Below are 14434 nucleotides of genomic sequence, written 5' to 3' on the forward strand. Positions count from 1 at the left end.
CACTGATTTATCATTATTGTAAAGTTTTTTTAAACTGGTTTACATGCAGAAAGGCTAAAAAACAACATTCTGATTGTATAAGTGGACACAATTTTTGGTTATTTTCCACAAATTGTTTGGTCTCGGGGACCTAACGTTGCCCTTTGTCAGTATATTGCAGGGTAGACAACAGTACACAGACCTTTAATGCGTCACTGTTGAGAAACAAAATGGGCGGTTTCTGCCATCTGCTGGACAAAGAGGGAGTCACAACCAGACGGTAAAGGGACATTTCACCCCAAAGTATAAAAAGGTTATGGGAAAACCAAAAATTTTTAAAAATGCACTGGAAAACAAAGATAAGTAGCATAATGAGGTTTTTTAAAATAAAGATTAGGAGGGCAAAATAAAGTATGCTTTAAATGTAGGCACAGAGTACAAGATAAGTTATTTATTTAAGATTTCTTCTACCTCCAGTGGATATGTGTGACAAGTAGGCTATTCTGTATATCTACATTATTTAATAGCTACATAGCTGTTTAGAGGAACTTTTGAGGTGAACTGTTCCTTTAACAACATTTTCACTCTCTCTCGCTCTCTCGGTCTTTTGGACTCTGTTGCTTTCCGTTATTTCAGGAAGTGTTTGGAAGGTTCTGTTTGTGCAGTGTGTTTAGAACATTAGGCTATTTACTGTTTACAGTAGGATATTTACTGTTTAACGTGAACGAAAGTATCGTCTGAAAATGTCTGGGGGAACCCGCTTGGAAAACGCAAACCCTGTGATATTCCAGCGGTCGGGGGAGAGACTACTGACGGCGTCCGAAGAGGACGAAGACGTCCACGACCCCATCGACGACAGAGAAATATTTGATATCCTATTTCTGAAGTGAAGTAGTTAACGTGTTCCTTTAATAGGTTGACAGATACTTGTTTATTTACGTGTGTGTATTTTTATTTTCTACATTTGATACTCTGATACTGATACTCTGGACAAAAGCCATATTTGTTTTCACTTGCTTTCCGGTTATCGCGTTATGCCGATAACCGGTTCATAACATTAGCTGTTACAGTGTAGAGATAGCAGTACCCTATAGTATATAGTATAATATATACATTGCATTTTGATTTAATTTAGGAATATCTGTTGCATTGCGTGTTGCCTGGAAGTGTATTGTTACTGTGTAACTAATAGTCAGACATATTAGGCTAAAATATATCCTAATCTTTATTGCCAAGTATGATAAAATACAAGGAATTGGCCCCCAATGTGCACCAAATAAAACACGTTTGGTTTTTGTTTTGATTTGGACAAAAGAAGTAAGACATCACCTTGCACTTCTGACTCCCATGATAACTTCCTGGTGGGATGCCATAATAATAAGAAGAACCCATTGACTGGTACAGGGCAGCACATAGAGTCAGAACATGAGCTGTTTTTATTATGTTGTCCTCTGTTCTTTAACTCAAGCTACATCTGATCAGATCCATCAACGACCCAGAGCATCCTCTGTCTCTAGAGGAACTCAACGTTGTAGAGCAAGTCAGAGTCAAGGTGTGTGTGTGTGTGTGTGTGTGTGTTTCATTCTGTCCGTCACTGACCTGACTTCCCAGTACAAACTGCACTTGCAAAGATTATTTTCTTTTAAAAAATGACATCAGACATGTAAACTAACATTTATAGGGAAGGCTTCTTCAACAAAGTGAACATTATTTAGTTGATGCCTTTTTAGTTTTTGAAGGCTTTGGATCTTTAGACATGTATCTCTCTGCAAAACATTCTTCAATGTAAACAAGCAAAGGAGAAATACGTTCTTTTCTGTGTCTTCTTCTCAGGTTAATGATGCAGAGAGCACTGTGAGTGTGGAGTTCACACCCACCATCCCCCACTGCAGCATGGCAACACTCATTGGTCTGTCAATCAAAGTGAAGCTGCTACGTTCACTACCAGACAGGTTCAAAGTACGGGAATGTGTCTGTCCATGTCAGGCACTCTGCTGACACATATACAGGAATTTTAACTCCTTTGATTGATTGGTTGTTAATATGAACAACATGCTGTACAATGCAGGATTCCTGTGCATTTTGTTTTTCAGTCTAAATACATTGTGTGTGTTTTTCACTCAGATTGATGTCTGCATCACTCCTGGGACTCACACCTCTGAGGTAGCAGGTAAAGAAATATCACACAGAGACAGCAGACATGATGTACATCTTGTTTTCCACGAGCTCACTGTTAAAGGATAAGGCTGGTCGTTTTCTATATTAATAGTGTTTCCAGCAGTCTCCCTCCATACAGAGACTAAAACACATTCTTCATAACAGAACACTGGACGTGAGATCTTGCGTGAATTCTCAGTTTTGTTTCTAGTCCGCTAGCTACTCACGCTCGGGTCTGGTGTTTGCTAATGGGGAAAATGTGTCACCCAGTGTAGTGGTGTCTTTCACTGATGTGTTTTTAATCCTTTTTGGAACAACAGTGGAGCTCTATGGCACAAACAAATCAGCTAATCCAGGACTGACAGTGACAGACATTAACCATGAGTAGAGGCAAATCATTGTTAGTTTTAATCTCTTTGTGGAGATTGATCAAATTATTATTAATACAGAAAATGACTGGCCTTATCCTTTAAATGTGAGGAATTTGTTCATATGTGATTTATGTTGTCATGTTATGTTATATGTGCAGTGAACAAGCAGCTGGCAGACAAAGAGAGAGTGGCAGCAGCTCTCGAGAACTCCTCTCTGCTGGAGGTGGTCAACCAGTGCCTGTCCACCAGGAGCATCTGAGCAGCCAGTCAGTGTTGTCGTCTTCTACTTCAGCCACTGTTTATCTCAGAAAAACTCTCTGTAGAGCCATGTTTGGCTGTTTCTTTGACAACTGAGATGTGTCTGCAAAGATTCCTGTCCTCCCATCCCCTGTCCTCTTATGAATGGCTGCAGCTGCTGGACAGAAATGCAGCAAAACAAAATCAGGATCATACAGATTAACAAAGCCCCAGTGTTTCCAGGAGGAAGGGAGAGTGAAATTGAGATGTTGACTGTGTCCACCTAAGGATAATAATATAAACTGTTATTTTGGACAAGGCAGAGAAGCCAGTTTATTATCAGGGAATTTGAGAAACTCTGCCCATTATGTTTTCCATACACTGTTATTTTTATTTTATGTTATGAACTTTGTGTTGTAACATGCAATTAAGCATTATTAGAATATTCGGACTCCTCATCCAGTCAGCAGCAACAGTCACTTCCTGTATATACTTGTAATGCTTTTGAAATTGTAATAAAACTGTACACACCACTAATGAAAATGAAATAATGAATGTTTGTTTTTTCAGACTATCATTAAAGACATGAAGGTTATCATTAGATAAAGAAAATCAGTGGTCTTGTTGACACCATTAGAAATACCATCTACTTTATGGCAGCTTTGAAAAGATTCTAAATTGAGGTGATAATGTGTAGCAGTAACATTTTGTCCCTCTAAATGATTCCTGACAAAGGAGTTGCACCTTTCAACGCCACAGTAACACATTTTTATGATGTGCTGTTAAGGCTGTCCATCTAGTCAATAGTGTCATTCAACGTGCAGTAATCACCGTCAGAGAACCACGTCCCTGTATGCAATGATCATATTACTCCACCAGGAGGCGCCCTTGTCCTGTCCATGGAAATTCGCCTGTGGAGGCTCATAACATCAAGTTTCTGTCCTTCAGATTTGAGATAATCTGGGAGAACAAACCACAGCACAGAGCCATCCAACATGCATGTCCACCCACTCTCACCTCACTGTGCAACTAAACAGCTGCTCTTTCCTTTAAATCTTAATCAACCAGGAAAGCTCACCAGGATCTCACGTAATGATGAAACTAATGCTTCCACAAATATTTTCTGACAAATGTGATATACAGTATATATATAATATACATGTCAGCTTGCTCTGTGTAAAATGTCACACGTTTTTGTACTGTCTGCTCAGATGGTTTCAGACCCTAACAGTGGAAGAACACTACAAATAGACATTTTGATAGAAATGTAGACACCTAGCTCTTCACTTGCTGTAAGTCACTTTGGGAAAAAGTGTCTGTAAAATGAAAGCAACCTAATGTCATTAAAAAAAACACACACAGTGTATTAAAAGCTCACAATAAACACCAAATTATGCAACCTGTAGCCCACTGAAGAAGTACAAAAGCTAGAAAATGTGATTATGCAATCCCACTGTTTACATGTGTTAAATGGTGCTACCTTGGTCAAAATTAAGTTCATCTGTGACACATTTAAATTATATTGTTTTATGCTCTAATTAACAATGTAGAATGACATAAAAACAATTCAACAGACTTTTCCAAAATATTGGTGAATAACAATATAAACGTTAATTAGTGCCATGTATACATCATTAAGTATCTGCATTAATATTACAGACACATTTTGTGGGAATAATTATTGTTCCTCGACCTAAACTAATACAGATATTTTCCTGTTTTCCACATCTGGAAACATTGCATCACTGCTAAAACCCCGGATGGGAGACCCAGCCGGCACAGCTGCATTAGCCTAAGCCAGAGCCATGCATACACAGAGTGAAGTCAACCAAATGAGCCAGAGGCCCGGGTCAGCAGGGTGTACTCTTAGAAATTTCACTTAACAAACACAAAATATAGGTTACTTGTGTGCACAGGGCTTGCAATAAACGTGTTGTTTACAATTAGTACACAATTAGTACAGAGCTGGACCAGTTTGGGAAGCAGCCACAAACTGAGGACACTTGTTACCTCAGGGGCCCAGTTGAGTTGTTTCAGGTCTTGTGTTAGATGACAGTGTTGGTTCGGCAAGGATGTGTGAAACCATTTGCCCGGTCCAATTACCAGTTATGCCTTGTTTTTTAATTGAAGTTGAGATATAGCATTACCATTAGCTGCCTACAACAAGGGTCTAAAGAGGCTTTGGTAGGGACACAATGTTGGCTAAGGTAGATTTTAGTTAGCTATTTTCCCAGACAAATTTTATAACAATTTGTTACTATATTTCTATGAAGTGAGCCACACCCACCAAAGTTGGCTACTTTTGAACTGCCTATTAATTATACTGTATGAAAAATGTTTTTCAACTGGGCCTTGTATTCTGAAAGGTCTCAGTTCAATGTAGTCCCTATGGAATCAGTTTGAAACCTCCTCCTCCTCCTCCTCCTCCTCCTCCTCACATGATCCGGCTTGGCTCAACCCAGTGGCTGTAAGGCTCTGGCCGAGGCCAGTTTAGCTGGCCTGCCTGGCTGCAGTCGCTCTTCTGCAGACTTCAGTCGTCTTTACACAAGCCACAGTGTATTGACGGTCGATGGAAGCTTATTATCCGTGCACAGCACTTCAAACCTATAGAGGTAGGTCTAGCAGACATTACCCTAACTTTGGTCTAACTGTTGTGACTGTGTGCTTGGTTGGAAAACAACTGAAGTGGAGCGGAAACCGTGAGATTCGAGTTCGGTTTACAATCAGAAAGAAGCTGGGAATGATTCCAGCAGCGGTGGTGGATGGATTGAGACGAGCTGCTGGGAAGCATTAAGTCGTCTACAGGCGTCTTCAGCACTGGTACAGGGCTCTGGCAGCAGGTCAGGGTCTGTCATTTCTTTCAGCCACAAATGACGGTGAATGCGACCTTTGTATCAGCAGTTTTTCTTTTAAAACTTACTGTGTTTTCACGGACTAGTGTTGTGTGAGGACGTAGCTCGCTGTAGTCAATAAGGCATGTGTAAATGCAAAGAGAGAAAGGAATGGTCTGCGTCTGTTGTTGCGTATCTGGGTTTTATTTTCAGAGCATGTCTAGAGAGCAGGGCCACTGGTGGATGCACAGAAATGCTCTCTCGACCTCAGCTACTCCTACATCCACATCATTACCTGGCAGGACGTCAGACAGCCAAGAAAAGGAATTTGTGTGTTGACAACCTGTTTGACAGAAGCATTCACTCCCCATGCACTTACATAGACACACAGGCAGAGCCAGGCTGTGTAAACAGTTTACAGAGAGGAGCTTGCTTTGAATGGAGGAATGCAGTGTAAACACATGTCGATATGACACCAATCTGAAGAGCAACAGAACAGTGAAACAGCTCAGAGCCTGTCCAGTCGCCTTCTTAACTCACTGGATGCTTCATTTAATGTCAGTGGTTTGAAGGGAATCGGCTGACAGAGTTTCCTTAGCTGCCTTTCATGTTCATCTCTTGGTTGTTTTGAGTACTTCTCTTTTTTCTGACTGGGTCCATGTGAGATACAGCCATGAAACAGGCTGAGTAAACGCAACATGTTAACAAAAACTGATAACTAACGTTGTTAGTTTTGATTGCAACATGCTTTGATTTGTGTGATCATATATGATTACACACACTTTCACTGTACATATTGCTTTATTGTATAGTTTGATCTAATGTGTGTATTCATTATTGTGTGGGAGACGCCACTAGGCAGCACTTTATTTTGAAGGCCAACTTGAATCATGTAGAAATACACTCAGTATCACACTGCTTACTGCATGTGTAAGTGTAGTGTGTGTGTGTGTGTGTGTGTGTGCTACGATATGTTGTTGGGTCTTGTCTCTGATAGTACAGTAAGCACATGCACTCCAAGGGGAGTCAGTGAGTCCTGCTGTACACCCCCATGCCACTTTAGGTTTGTTCATGTAATAAATCTGTCTCTTCTCCCAAATTACTGATGCAGATTGATGAATCCGTTCACCGAGGTAAAAGGCCAATAACAACCACCAATGTCTCCAAAAATCTCATTTCAGAAAAGTTGACTTTGTCCTTTGAAGCAGGCCACAGTGACTATACTGACATCGCCTGGGAGTCACTTAGTTTGTGCATCAGTGTCAAACATGCAGATTTGGTTCTGTGATTAAAAAGATGAATCATTTTAAAATGATGTTGTTTCTCTCTTGGCCTTGTAGTTCACATGCCTTTCTTCATATTTTGAACCATTTTGAACCGAGCTAGCTCTTGCACAGACGTCACTAACTGACTGTATGCTGTCACTCAGCGCTGCTCACAGGCTGCTCAGTTATTCTTGGACCAGTTTATGTTGCGGTTTCTTCAAAGCTGAAGATGTATCTAGGTTTTGGTCGTAACACAGCAGAGAGGAGCCTTGTTTTTGTGCTCATGTTGCCTCTGGTTGTGTTCTCATTCATGCGCTTTGTCACAGAACTCGTTCTAGCTCGTTGTGGCTCTGAGTTCTCAGCATTCCTCGGGAGTGCAGTGGGATGGACCAGCTCTGGTCAGGAAGTGAGGGGCTGAGTGAATCTCCTCCATGTCTCCCTGCTCTTTCACTTATACAAATTTATCTTGTACTGACTCTTGAAATGAATTCAGAGAAGTTCAGAAGAGCCTCTTATCACTTCCTACTTTGCTTTCAAAGATGAACAGAGAAGAACTGTGACTGGTACAGCTCTTGTTTTGCAGTCATGCACATTTGTTCAGCGTGTGTGGGTCGCAGTAGAAACATAATGCAATATTGTGTTCTCTCTGTGTGCACAGTTCTGTATCCTGTGTACAGCTTGTGATTGCATTGATGGCATCTGTCTGTCCAACACCGAAACTCAAGACCATGTGCCTCATGTGTGCCACAGTCATTATTTATATAGTCAGGAAATTCCTGAGTGGTGAAAATACTTGGTTAGATTTTCATTTTAGCAACAAGATCTAAAAGCAGCATAGAGGTGCCTGTTGCTCAGTTTTGCTCACTGTACCACCACCACATTAAACCATGTAATATATTATCAGGGCAGTGCAGTGGCTCAGTGTCCAGTGTCTTCCTCCAGTCCAAAGTTGTGTGTCTGTGTGTGTTAGCCCAGTAACGGCAACCTGTTCAGACAGTACTGTATATTTTGCCCAGTGTGATAACCAGTGACTTGTCATTTATATTGTGCTGTCTCAATAAAGCAGAGAGCAAGTATCAAGAATATGGTCTAATGAATTATCAGGCTTCAAGTGCAGCTGGAGGAAATTCTCCAGTATTAGATCAGTCAGATTATAGTGTCTTGGAATTTGAATGGAACGTTTTCTATCTTAGAATTTGTTTTCAGTCCATTCTCTGCTTGGCCTTCAGTGTATGAGTCATATGTGGTGAGATGTGTGATCACAAAGCGTCCAAAGTGACTGAGCAGCCTGCAGGCGAGTGCCACTAATGTTCATGTGACTGTGGCATACAGGATTAGTTCTCTTCTCTGCTCTTTTCGTTCTCCTTTGTTTACGCTAATTAATCCTATAGACTGTGTTTGCCCCTATGTTGTGGACATGAGTCGGTTGAGACATGGTGCTTCTGCAGGGCTGGTGTTGATGTCAGTGGGCAACAAAGTGGATATATTGAGATTTGGGCTATAGCTTTGATGGGGCTGAAAATGGAAAAATCAGGAAGCCTGAGTGCAGTGGTTATATGTTACTGAGGAGGTGTGTGACATTACAGACGCACAGTACAACACAACAGACCTGAAGCACCAGTGGTGAAGCTTTTTTGTTGAAATTGTTTGTGCTGTTGATTCGCTTCGCTGTATTTTATGTTGTCATGGTGTCTGATCATTTTCCCCCGTTCATGATGTGTGATGATTCAGTGTTTGCAACTGATGCATGAGCAGTTTGGGCAGCAACCGTCTGGCCTCTTGGCACTTCTACAGATTCCCTTTTGTTGTCATGAACATATCATTTGTGACATCAGTGTTGTTAAAGCTGTAATTTGACATTTTGTGGAAATGCACTTACATACCTTCTGGTGGCGAGTCGCACTGTGTCGGCACAGAAGGCAGAGCAGAACAGCAGCTCATGTGTCCACACAGGATGTGTTCGGGCTGAGCTGCTGGTCACCCGTGTCTGTCAAGTGCTCAGAGCCCCAGTTATAGTTACTGTGGTTACATGCATAAAATACAGGAAACTGCACCAGTTGAGCTTACAGGCGTGTAGCACAAGTAAAATGTGAGCCTTTACATGGCTTGTGTTTGTGGACACTCTGTTAGATCATATCTGTCATTTATAATATGAAGCTATAGCGGAACTATTAGCTAAATATTACTCACTGGTGTTCCTTATATTGTTTTTGAGTTTCCCTGTAGTTGCAGCCTGAATTGCTGATGCTGCATCCACAAAATACTGCAACATGCTTTAACGTGGTCAGGGGAAGATGTGTCAAACATCATGATGGCACACACCAACACCAACAACAATAAATTACAGTTCAGCAAGTAGGACAAACTCTTACAGGCACTTTAGGAAGTAATTGTTGGTGACCCCTGTAACCTTTACAGGGGGATGTGGACTTGAGTTGGGGTTTTGGATGTTGGTTTCATTCTCAGTCATCTGTGTTAGTTCCAGTACCTGCAGTGACAAAGATTCGTTGTATATGGAGTCATCAAGTTCCTGTTGCACATTCGTTCTGTGTAACAGCTAAGTGATTTAACAGGTTTTTTTTTTCTGATTTCAGTGGCCTCTGTGGGGCACACTGGCTTTTTCATGGTTAACTGAAGTTCTAGTTCAGGTCCCATTTTCCCCGTCAGTGTGGCCTGGTAAAGAAAACCAGCTGAGCACAAAGGAGAAAGCCAAGGTGTCAGTGGTGCTGCAGCTGCCTGGAAAGCAGAGGCAAGAGGGAGACTGCTAAAGTGTAGCCAGTGGTGGGTGGGCAGAGTGCCGCTGACTGTGTTGCGAGGCAGGAAGTGTGCCACTGAGAGCACAGGAAGTGACTGCTGTGGAGCTATGCTAACCTGTTTGTCCAGCAGCGCTAAGGGCTGGGATCATTTTGCTTTCTGTCAGTTTTATGAATTAAACAAAGGAAAAGGCTTTGCTTTAATGTTTGTTTGTCTTCATACATAAGATGTGTGAAAGGCTTCTTATGCAGCGACAGCAGAAAATTGGAATCAACAATGGGAGAAATGTATGGAGATAAAAGAAACCACAGCATTTGCCTCCTGTAATTTCTGATTTCCTCGTGGCCCCTCATGTTGTGTCAGTCTTGTCCCTTCTTCTCCTTCAGTATCTGGTGTTACTTCTTGCTGGCTGTTTTTACTTCTCCATTTTGGTCATCAGTCTGCATGTATTCACGCACAGTGCGATTACAATCAGTTACTGTCTGGCTTGATAATTTGGTGAGAGTGTGATTGTTCAGTGAGTGTGAACAATCATCCTTCTGCTCTGATGTTTCGTTCTTTGGACATCGTGGGTTTTTCCTTCTCTCCGGTCATCGCTCTGACATCATGTGTGGTGCACATTGTGTATCAACACGAACTCTGGCATCACTGACTGTTGAGTAGTAGATGGTGCATTTCCCATTGTGCTCCTGTGATGCAACAAATACAGCGATTAATCCTTTTTAGTACAGTTATTCAATATTACATTTATTATTTATATATGAAACAGTCTTTAATGAATGCATTCTACTTTTATATTTAGCTGGACTGGGTGACTTATATTTCCGCAACTTGTAGAACATTGTTGCAGACTTTATTTTAATGTAAAGCCCCAATGGGAAACCCAGCACCCCCTCCCCCAGGTGGGGAACTGAAAAAGAGGAAGTAGCATGTGCTGTATATATGCTTTGTGTGTGTGCTGAAGTGCGACTTCTCAGAATATGATATGCACAAGTTTTGAGGAAGAGGAATCAAGAAGTTCTACTTGATGCAGAATGTTTTTGTAAAGATTTTTAAATGCTAATAATCTTCTGCTTTTTTCTGTTTTCAGCTGTATGTGGCTGTTGTTCACATTTTGCATTTTTCTGAGGAATGAACTAAGGTGCTTCTTCTACTGTCTTCTGAACATATTGCTGATTCTTCTATGGACACAGATTGAGTAAGTGTTGTTTTTCTTCTTGTCAGATTTTCAAGTTGTAAAAGTAACATAAGCTTTTGAAGACACTATCTCTTAAAGAGACTGTGTATTGCTGCAGTTTATTAGAGGACTCTTGGTTGCAAATGCAGTCAGTATTTTAAAAGGCTCACTCACCTGTTTTTAACTATGGGACTTAGTGAGACCAATAGCGTTAAGTGCTCGAGGGACTCTGTGAACTGAGTAATGAGAAAATTGCTTTTCCCCTTCAAGCATATCTACTTTTTATTATGGAGCAGATGTTTTCTTGCTTTTACACATCTTGTGAATGTTTCTGTCAAGCTACATGTAAAGTAAGGTCACAGTAACATGATACCTATCCAACTCCCACAGGAAGGTCAGAGGTCAAGGTCAGCTAACTGAACAGTAGCACTGTGGAGAAAACTGTGTATTTAGTTCCAAATCAAAATTCAGCTATCATTTTCTCATCAGTATTGATTGTGATAGCAGAAACACAGACTAGATGGTGCTTTATTGTACGTATGATGCTTTTTATAGACTGTTGATGTATGTACTGTGTAAAGGAGTGAACCACAGAGTGAAGGAGATGGTATGTAGTTATTTATAGGGAATGGCTTATGCTACTGAGGAAAATCAGAAATAAATACAGGAAAGGTTAGTGTTTTGTTCAGGGATTTGATCTGCCAGGCCTGGAGTTTTGATAACTTTTAGAAGCATCTCTATAATGCATGTGTGTAGGAACCTCTTCTAGTGGGCTCACAGTCAGAGTCCATCTGGTTAGACAGCACACATATTTGGAGCGGAAACACGGGCACACAGAAACCCCTCATTTAATAAGACAAATATACAAGGATCTATCTGGAGATATTCATCTGTAAATGTTTCCATCATTACATGATTCAGCATTTAATTCTTTATTTGAAGAATGTTTAAGAGCTAAAATTACCCAGCTGAGTCCCAGTCTAAAACAACAGTAATGGAACCACATCTGTTGCCAGATACAGCTGCTTTGTGTGTCAGCAAGTGCATTTGAACACACCACAGGATGTTAGCTTAGCCACTCAGCACTGTTCCTGCACAGCTGACACATTTATTACTATCCTGGGCTGCACTCAGAATGTCTGAAATGACCTTTTTGTGGAGCTCACGTTGCAAATCGGCTCAGGTTTTGATCTTTTTTTCTAACCAGCAGCACTATACACTATGCATCTTTTATACCAGTATTTGCACATTTCCAGAAGTTCTTTAACCTGGTTTAGACAATCTTTAGCAAAAGCAGGCTTTTTAGCCACCAGTCAATGCACACTGCAGAAGCTGAAGCCAAAGTAAAATATGATTTTGGTCAAAAAGGGAGTATTTCACCTATACTATATGATATGGGCATATGGGTGGCTTTTAATTTAACAGTTTACCACAATAGTGATACGTCCCTTTGGAAAGCCTTCAAAGGGAGCAGAGTATGTAACATACCAGCCATGTGTTTAAGTTGTTAAGCATCAGAATATATTTTTCTGAATTTTTTCATGTGAGCTTTAGACATCAGGGTGAAAAAAAAATCACAATCATGTATTGTGATTATAAATTTAAACTGTATGTGTTTGTGCATGCATGCACAGTAATGAGGCTGTGAAGCACAGGAGGTTCAGTGGCAGGATGAAAAAGCCTTTTTATGGCCATTTCTAAACTGAACCATATGTGAGCTATATTCAGTGCCTGTGTCTTGACTGTCTCCAAAGGATGCACACCCTGGAATCCCTCATATCCCTGTCTCTCTCTGCCTGTCAAAGGAGCCATTGTGAATGCTTTGCTAATGTTAGCCTGTGTGTGTGTGCCAGTATTAGATGGAGATGGGGTGGGGAGCTGGTGCATTTTAAATTTCAAAACACAGGCCTGTTTCCTATGGCGGAAGTTGATGTCATTCTGCATTGACTCAGAGCTACTTCGGTGTCGTCCCCAGATCTTTCACCAACTGATTCGGTTTCCTTGCTTCCAGTTATTACATTTGTGTATTTTAAGGTATATTCTCCAAATTTTCGTTAGTCCCCTTCCTGTGCAACTCATAAGGATCTCAGTCTCACTGCCTCTGACTTCCTGCCTAATTTCATCTGCTGACTTCACATCTGCAGTTGTGTCAGTGTAATTTCATCACTGCTACAGGAAATGAATCCACGTTTGTCTGCCACAGAGGGTTCAGTCATGGCCGAGGTCCAATAGAAATGTATGTAGTAACGCAAGTCATCTTTTAACCAGAGGGTTGGCAGTTCAAGTTTCTGCTTCTCCAGACACTGAACCCTAAGTTGCTCATGCTGGTGGCCATCCCATGTGTTGTGTGTGTGTTGTGTGTGTGTGTGTTGTGTGTGTGTGTGTGTGTGTGTGTGTGTGAATTGCCAAAATAGTGTAAAAGCTCTTTGAGTTTGCAAAGTTTGTAGAAAAGCACTATACAAGTATAAGTCCATTTACCATAAACTTCAGAGTACCCCAGTGACACCAGCAGCATGCTGTGACAGAGACAAAATCTCAATGTCAGTTGTTACTGTGAAACACTGATGGTGGTAAACCATGCTGGAACAAGTGAGATGAGTTGATGAAGAAAGATTACTGGGTGAAACTGGCAGAGAGTGTGAAGCGAATGCTGATCAGAGAGATGAGAATGAATGTCAGCATAGTGCAAACCGATGATGAGAGAAAGCAAAAAAAGGAAGGAAGAGAAATAAAGGTGATAAACAAATTCAGTGTAGGTGTGATGCACTGTTGAGAGAGGAAGTAGGATGTTGTCAAAATGATGCGTAGCTGAGATATGGCGGTATCATCAGCTTGGCGACCGGATGGCTGTGGTGCTGGAACCGCGTGGTGGCTTCCTGTTTGTCAGCAGCATACAGGAAGTCGGAGGCCCCTAGAGGATGATTTGACAGTGTGTAACATAAAATGAAGTGAGAGGCCAAAGTGTGTGAGTATTGATGTGAATTCGAATGTGTAAGCGATATGTGTGTTAGTGAGATATGCACTTTTATCAAACTTGTTCCTTCTTGCGCCTCTTGTTTAACTGGCTTTGTGCTTTATGGCATTTTATCTGACCTTACCTCTATGATCATTGTGCAGTTAATTCTTGTTATCAGATCTTCACAAATGACAATGCCTTTGGGTTTAAAATAAGCATGGCGTCTTTACCAGTTAGAGTAGTCACAGTTTCACCGTGTTAGTGTTTTTCTTTGATGCTTTCAATGCTGTGTTTAACACGGCAATAGAAAAACGCCTAAATATCCAGTATACTCAGAGATTTGGCTATTGTGTTTCTAACAAGATGTACACTATAGATGGGGAATTGACTCTATCAGTAATTTGATTTGGCAGACTGTTAGAGACTTGGTCTGTAAAATTGAGTTTGTGTTATTGGTATAAATAAATAACTGTATACAGTCTACAGAAGAGACCCCAAAAAGTTATTTTACTATTATTTTTTTTTGCACCTTTAAACAGCCCCAGTGTAAAATCATATATTGTAACGAATGCCATATTGAAAGATAAATAACGTAATGATAATTCCAGAATCAGTCTGATCAGAAAGCTACTGCTGCACCGCTGTCTGTGAGATGAAACCTTAGCACATGCTGTTCAGTTACTCTTCCTGGGGTCCGTCGTTGATGA

General features: G+C 41.0%; 2 protein-coding genes across 2 annotated transcripts in view; both read left to right on the forward strand.

Moving 5' to 3' along the window:
- The first annotated feature begins 566 nt into the window (after window positions 1-566).
- On the forward strand, window positions 567-3292 carry ciao2b (cytosolic iron-sulfur assembly component 2B). Its single transcript, XM_020601786.1, has 5 exons — window positions 567-849; window positions 1452-1531; window positions 1813-1938; window positions 2104-2149; window positions 2666-3292. The coding sequence occupies exons 1-5, from the start codon at window positions 723-725 to the stop codon at window positions 2764-2766; spliced, it is 480 nt and encodes a 159-aa protein (XP_020457442.1). The 5' UTR covers window positions 567-722; the 3' UTR covers window positions 2767-3292.
- A 1905-nt stretch (window positions 3293-5197) lies between these two features.
- The window catches only part of wipf1b (WAS/WASL interacting protein family, member 1b), a 15485-nt gene continuing 6248 nt past the window's right edge, over window positions 5198-14434 (forward strand). The window contains 2 exon segments of the mRNA XM_020601673.1: window positions 5198-5356; window positions 10685-10792. The gene's annotated coding sequence lies outside the window, so the exon portion shown is untranslated.

This window comes from Monopterus albus, unplaced genomic scaffold, assembly GCF_001952655.1.
Source record: "Monopterus albus unplaced genomic scaffold, M_albus_1.0 scaffold52.1, whole genome shotgun sequence".
NCBI lineage: Eukaryota > Metazoa > Chordata > Actinopteri > Synbranchiformes > Synbranchidae > Monopterus > Monopterus albus.

Excerpts from the sequence above, each read along its gene's own strand:
- ciao2b (XM_020601786.1), top strand. The coding sequence starts at position 723 with ATGTCTGGGGGAACCCGCTTGGAAAACGCAAACCCTGTGATATTCCAG. Across the intron at positions 1,532-1,812 it reads TAGAGCAAGTCAGAGTCAAG|GTTAATGATGCAGAGAGCAC; the intron begins GTGTGTGTGTGT and ends TCTTCTTCTCAG. Across the intron at positions 1,939-2,103 it reads CACTACCAGACAGGTTCAAA|ATTGATGTCTGCATCACTCC; the intron begins GTACGGGAATGT and ends TTTTTCACTCAG.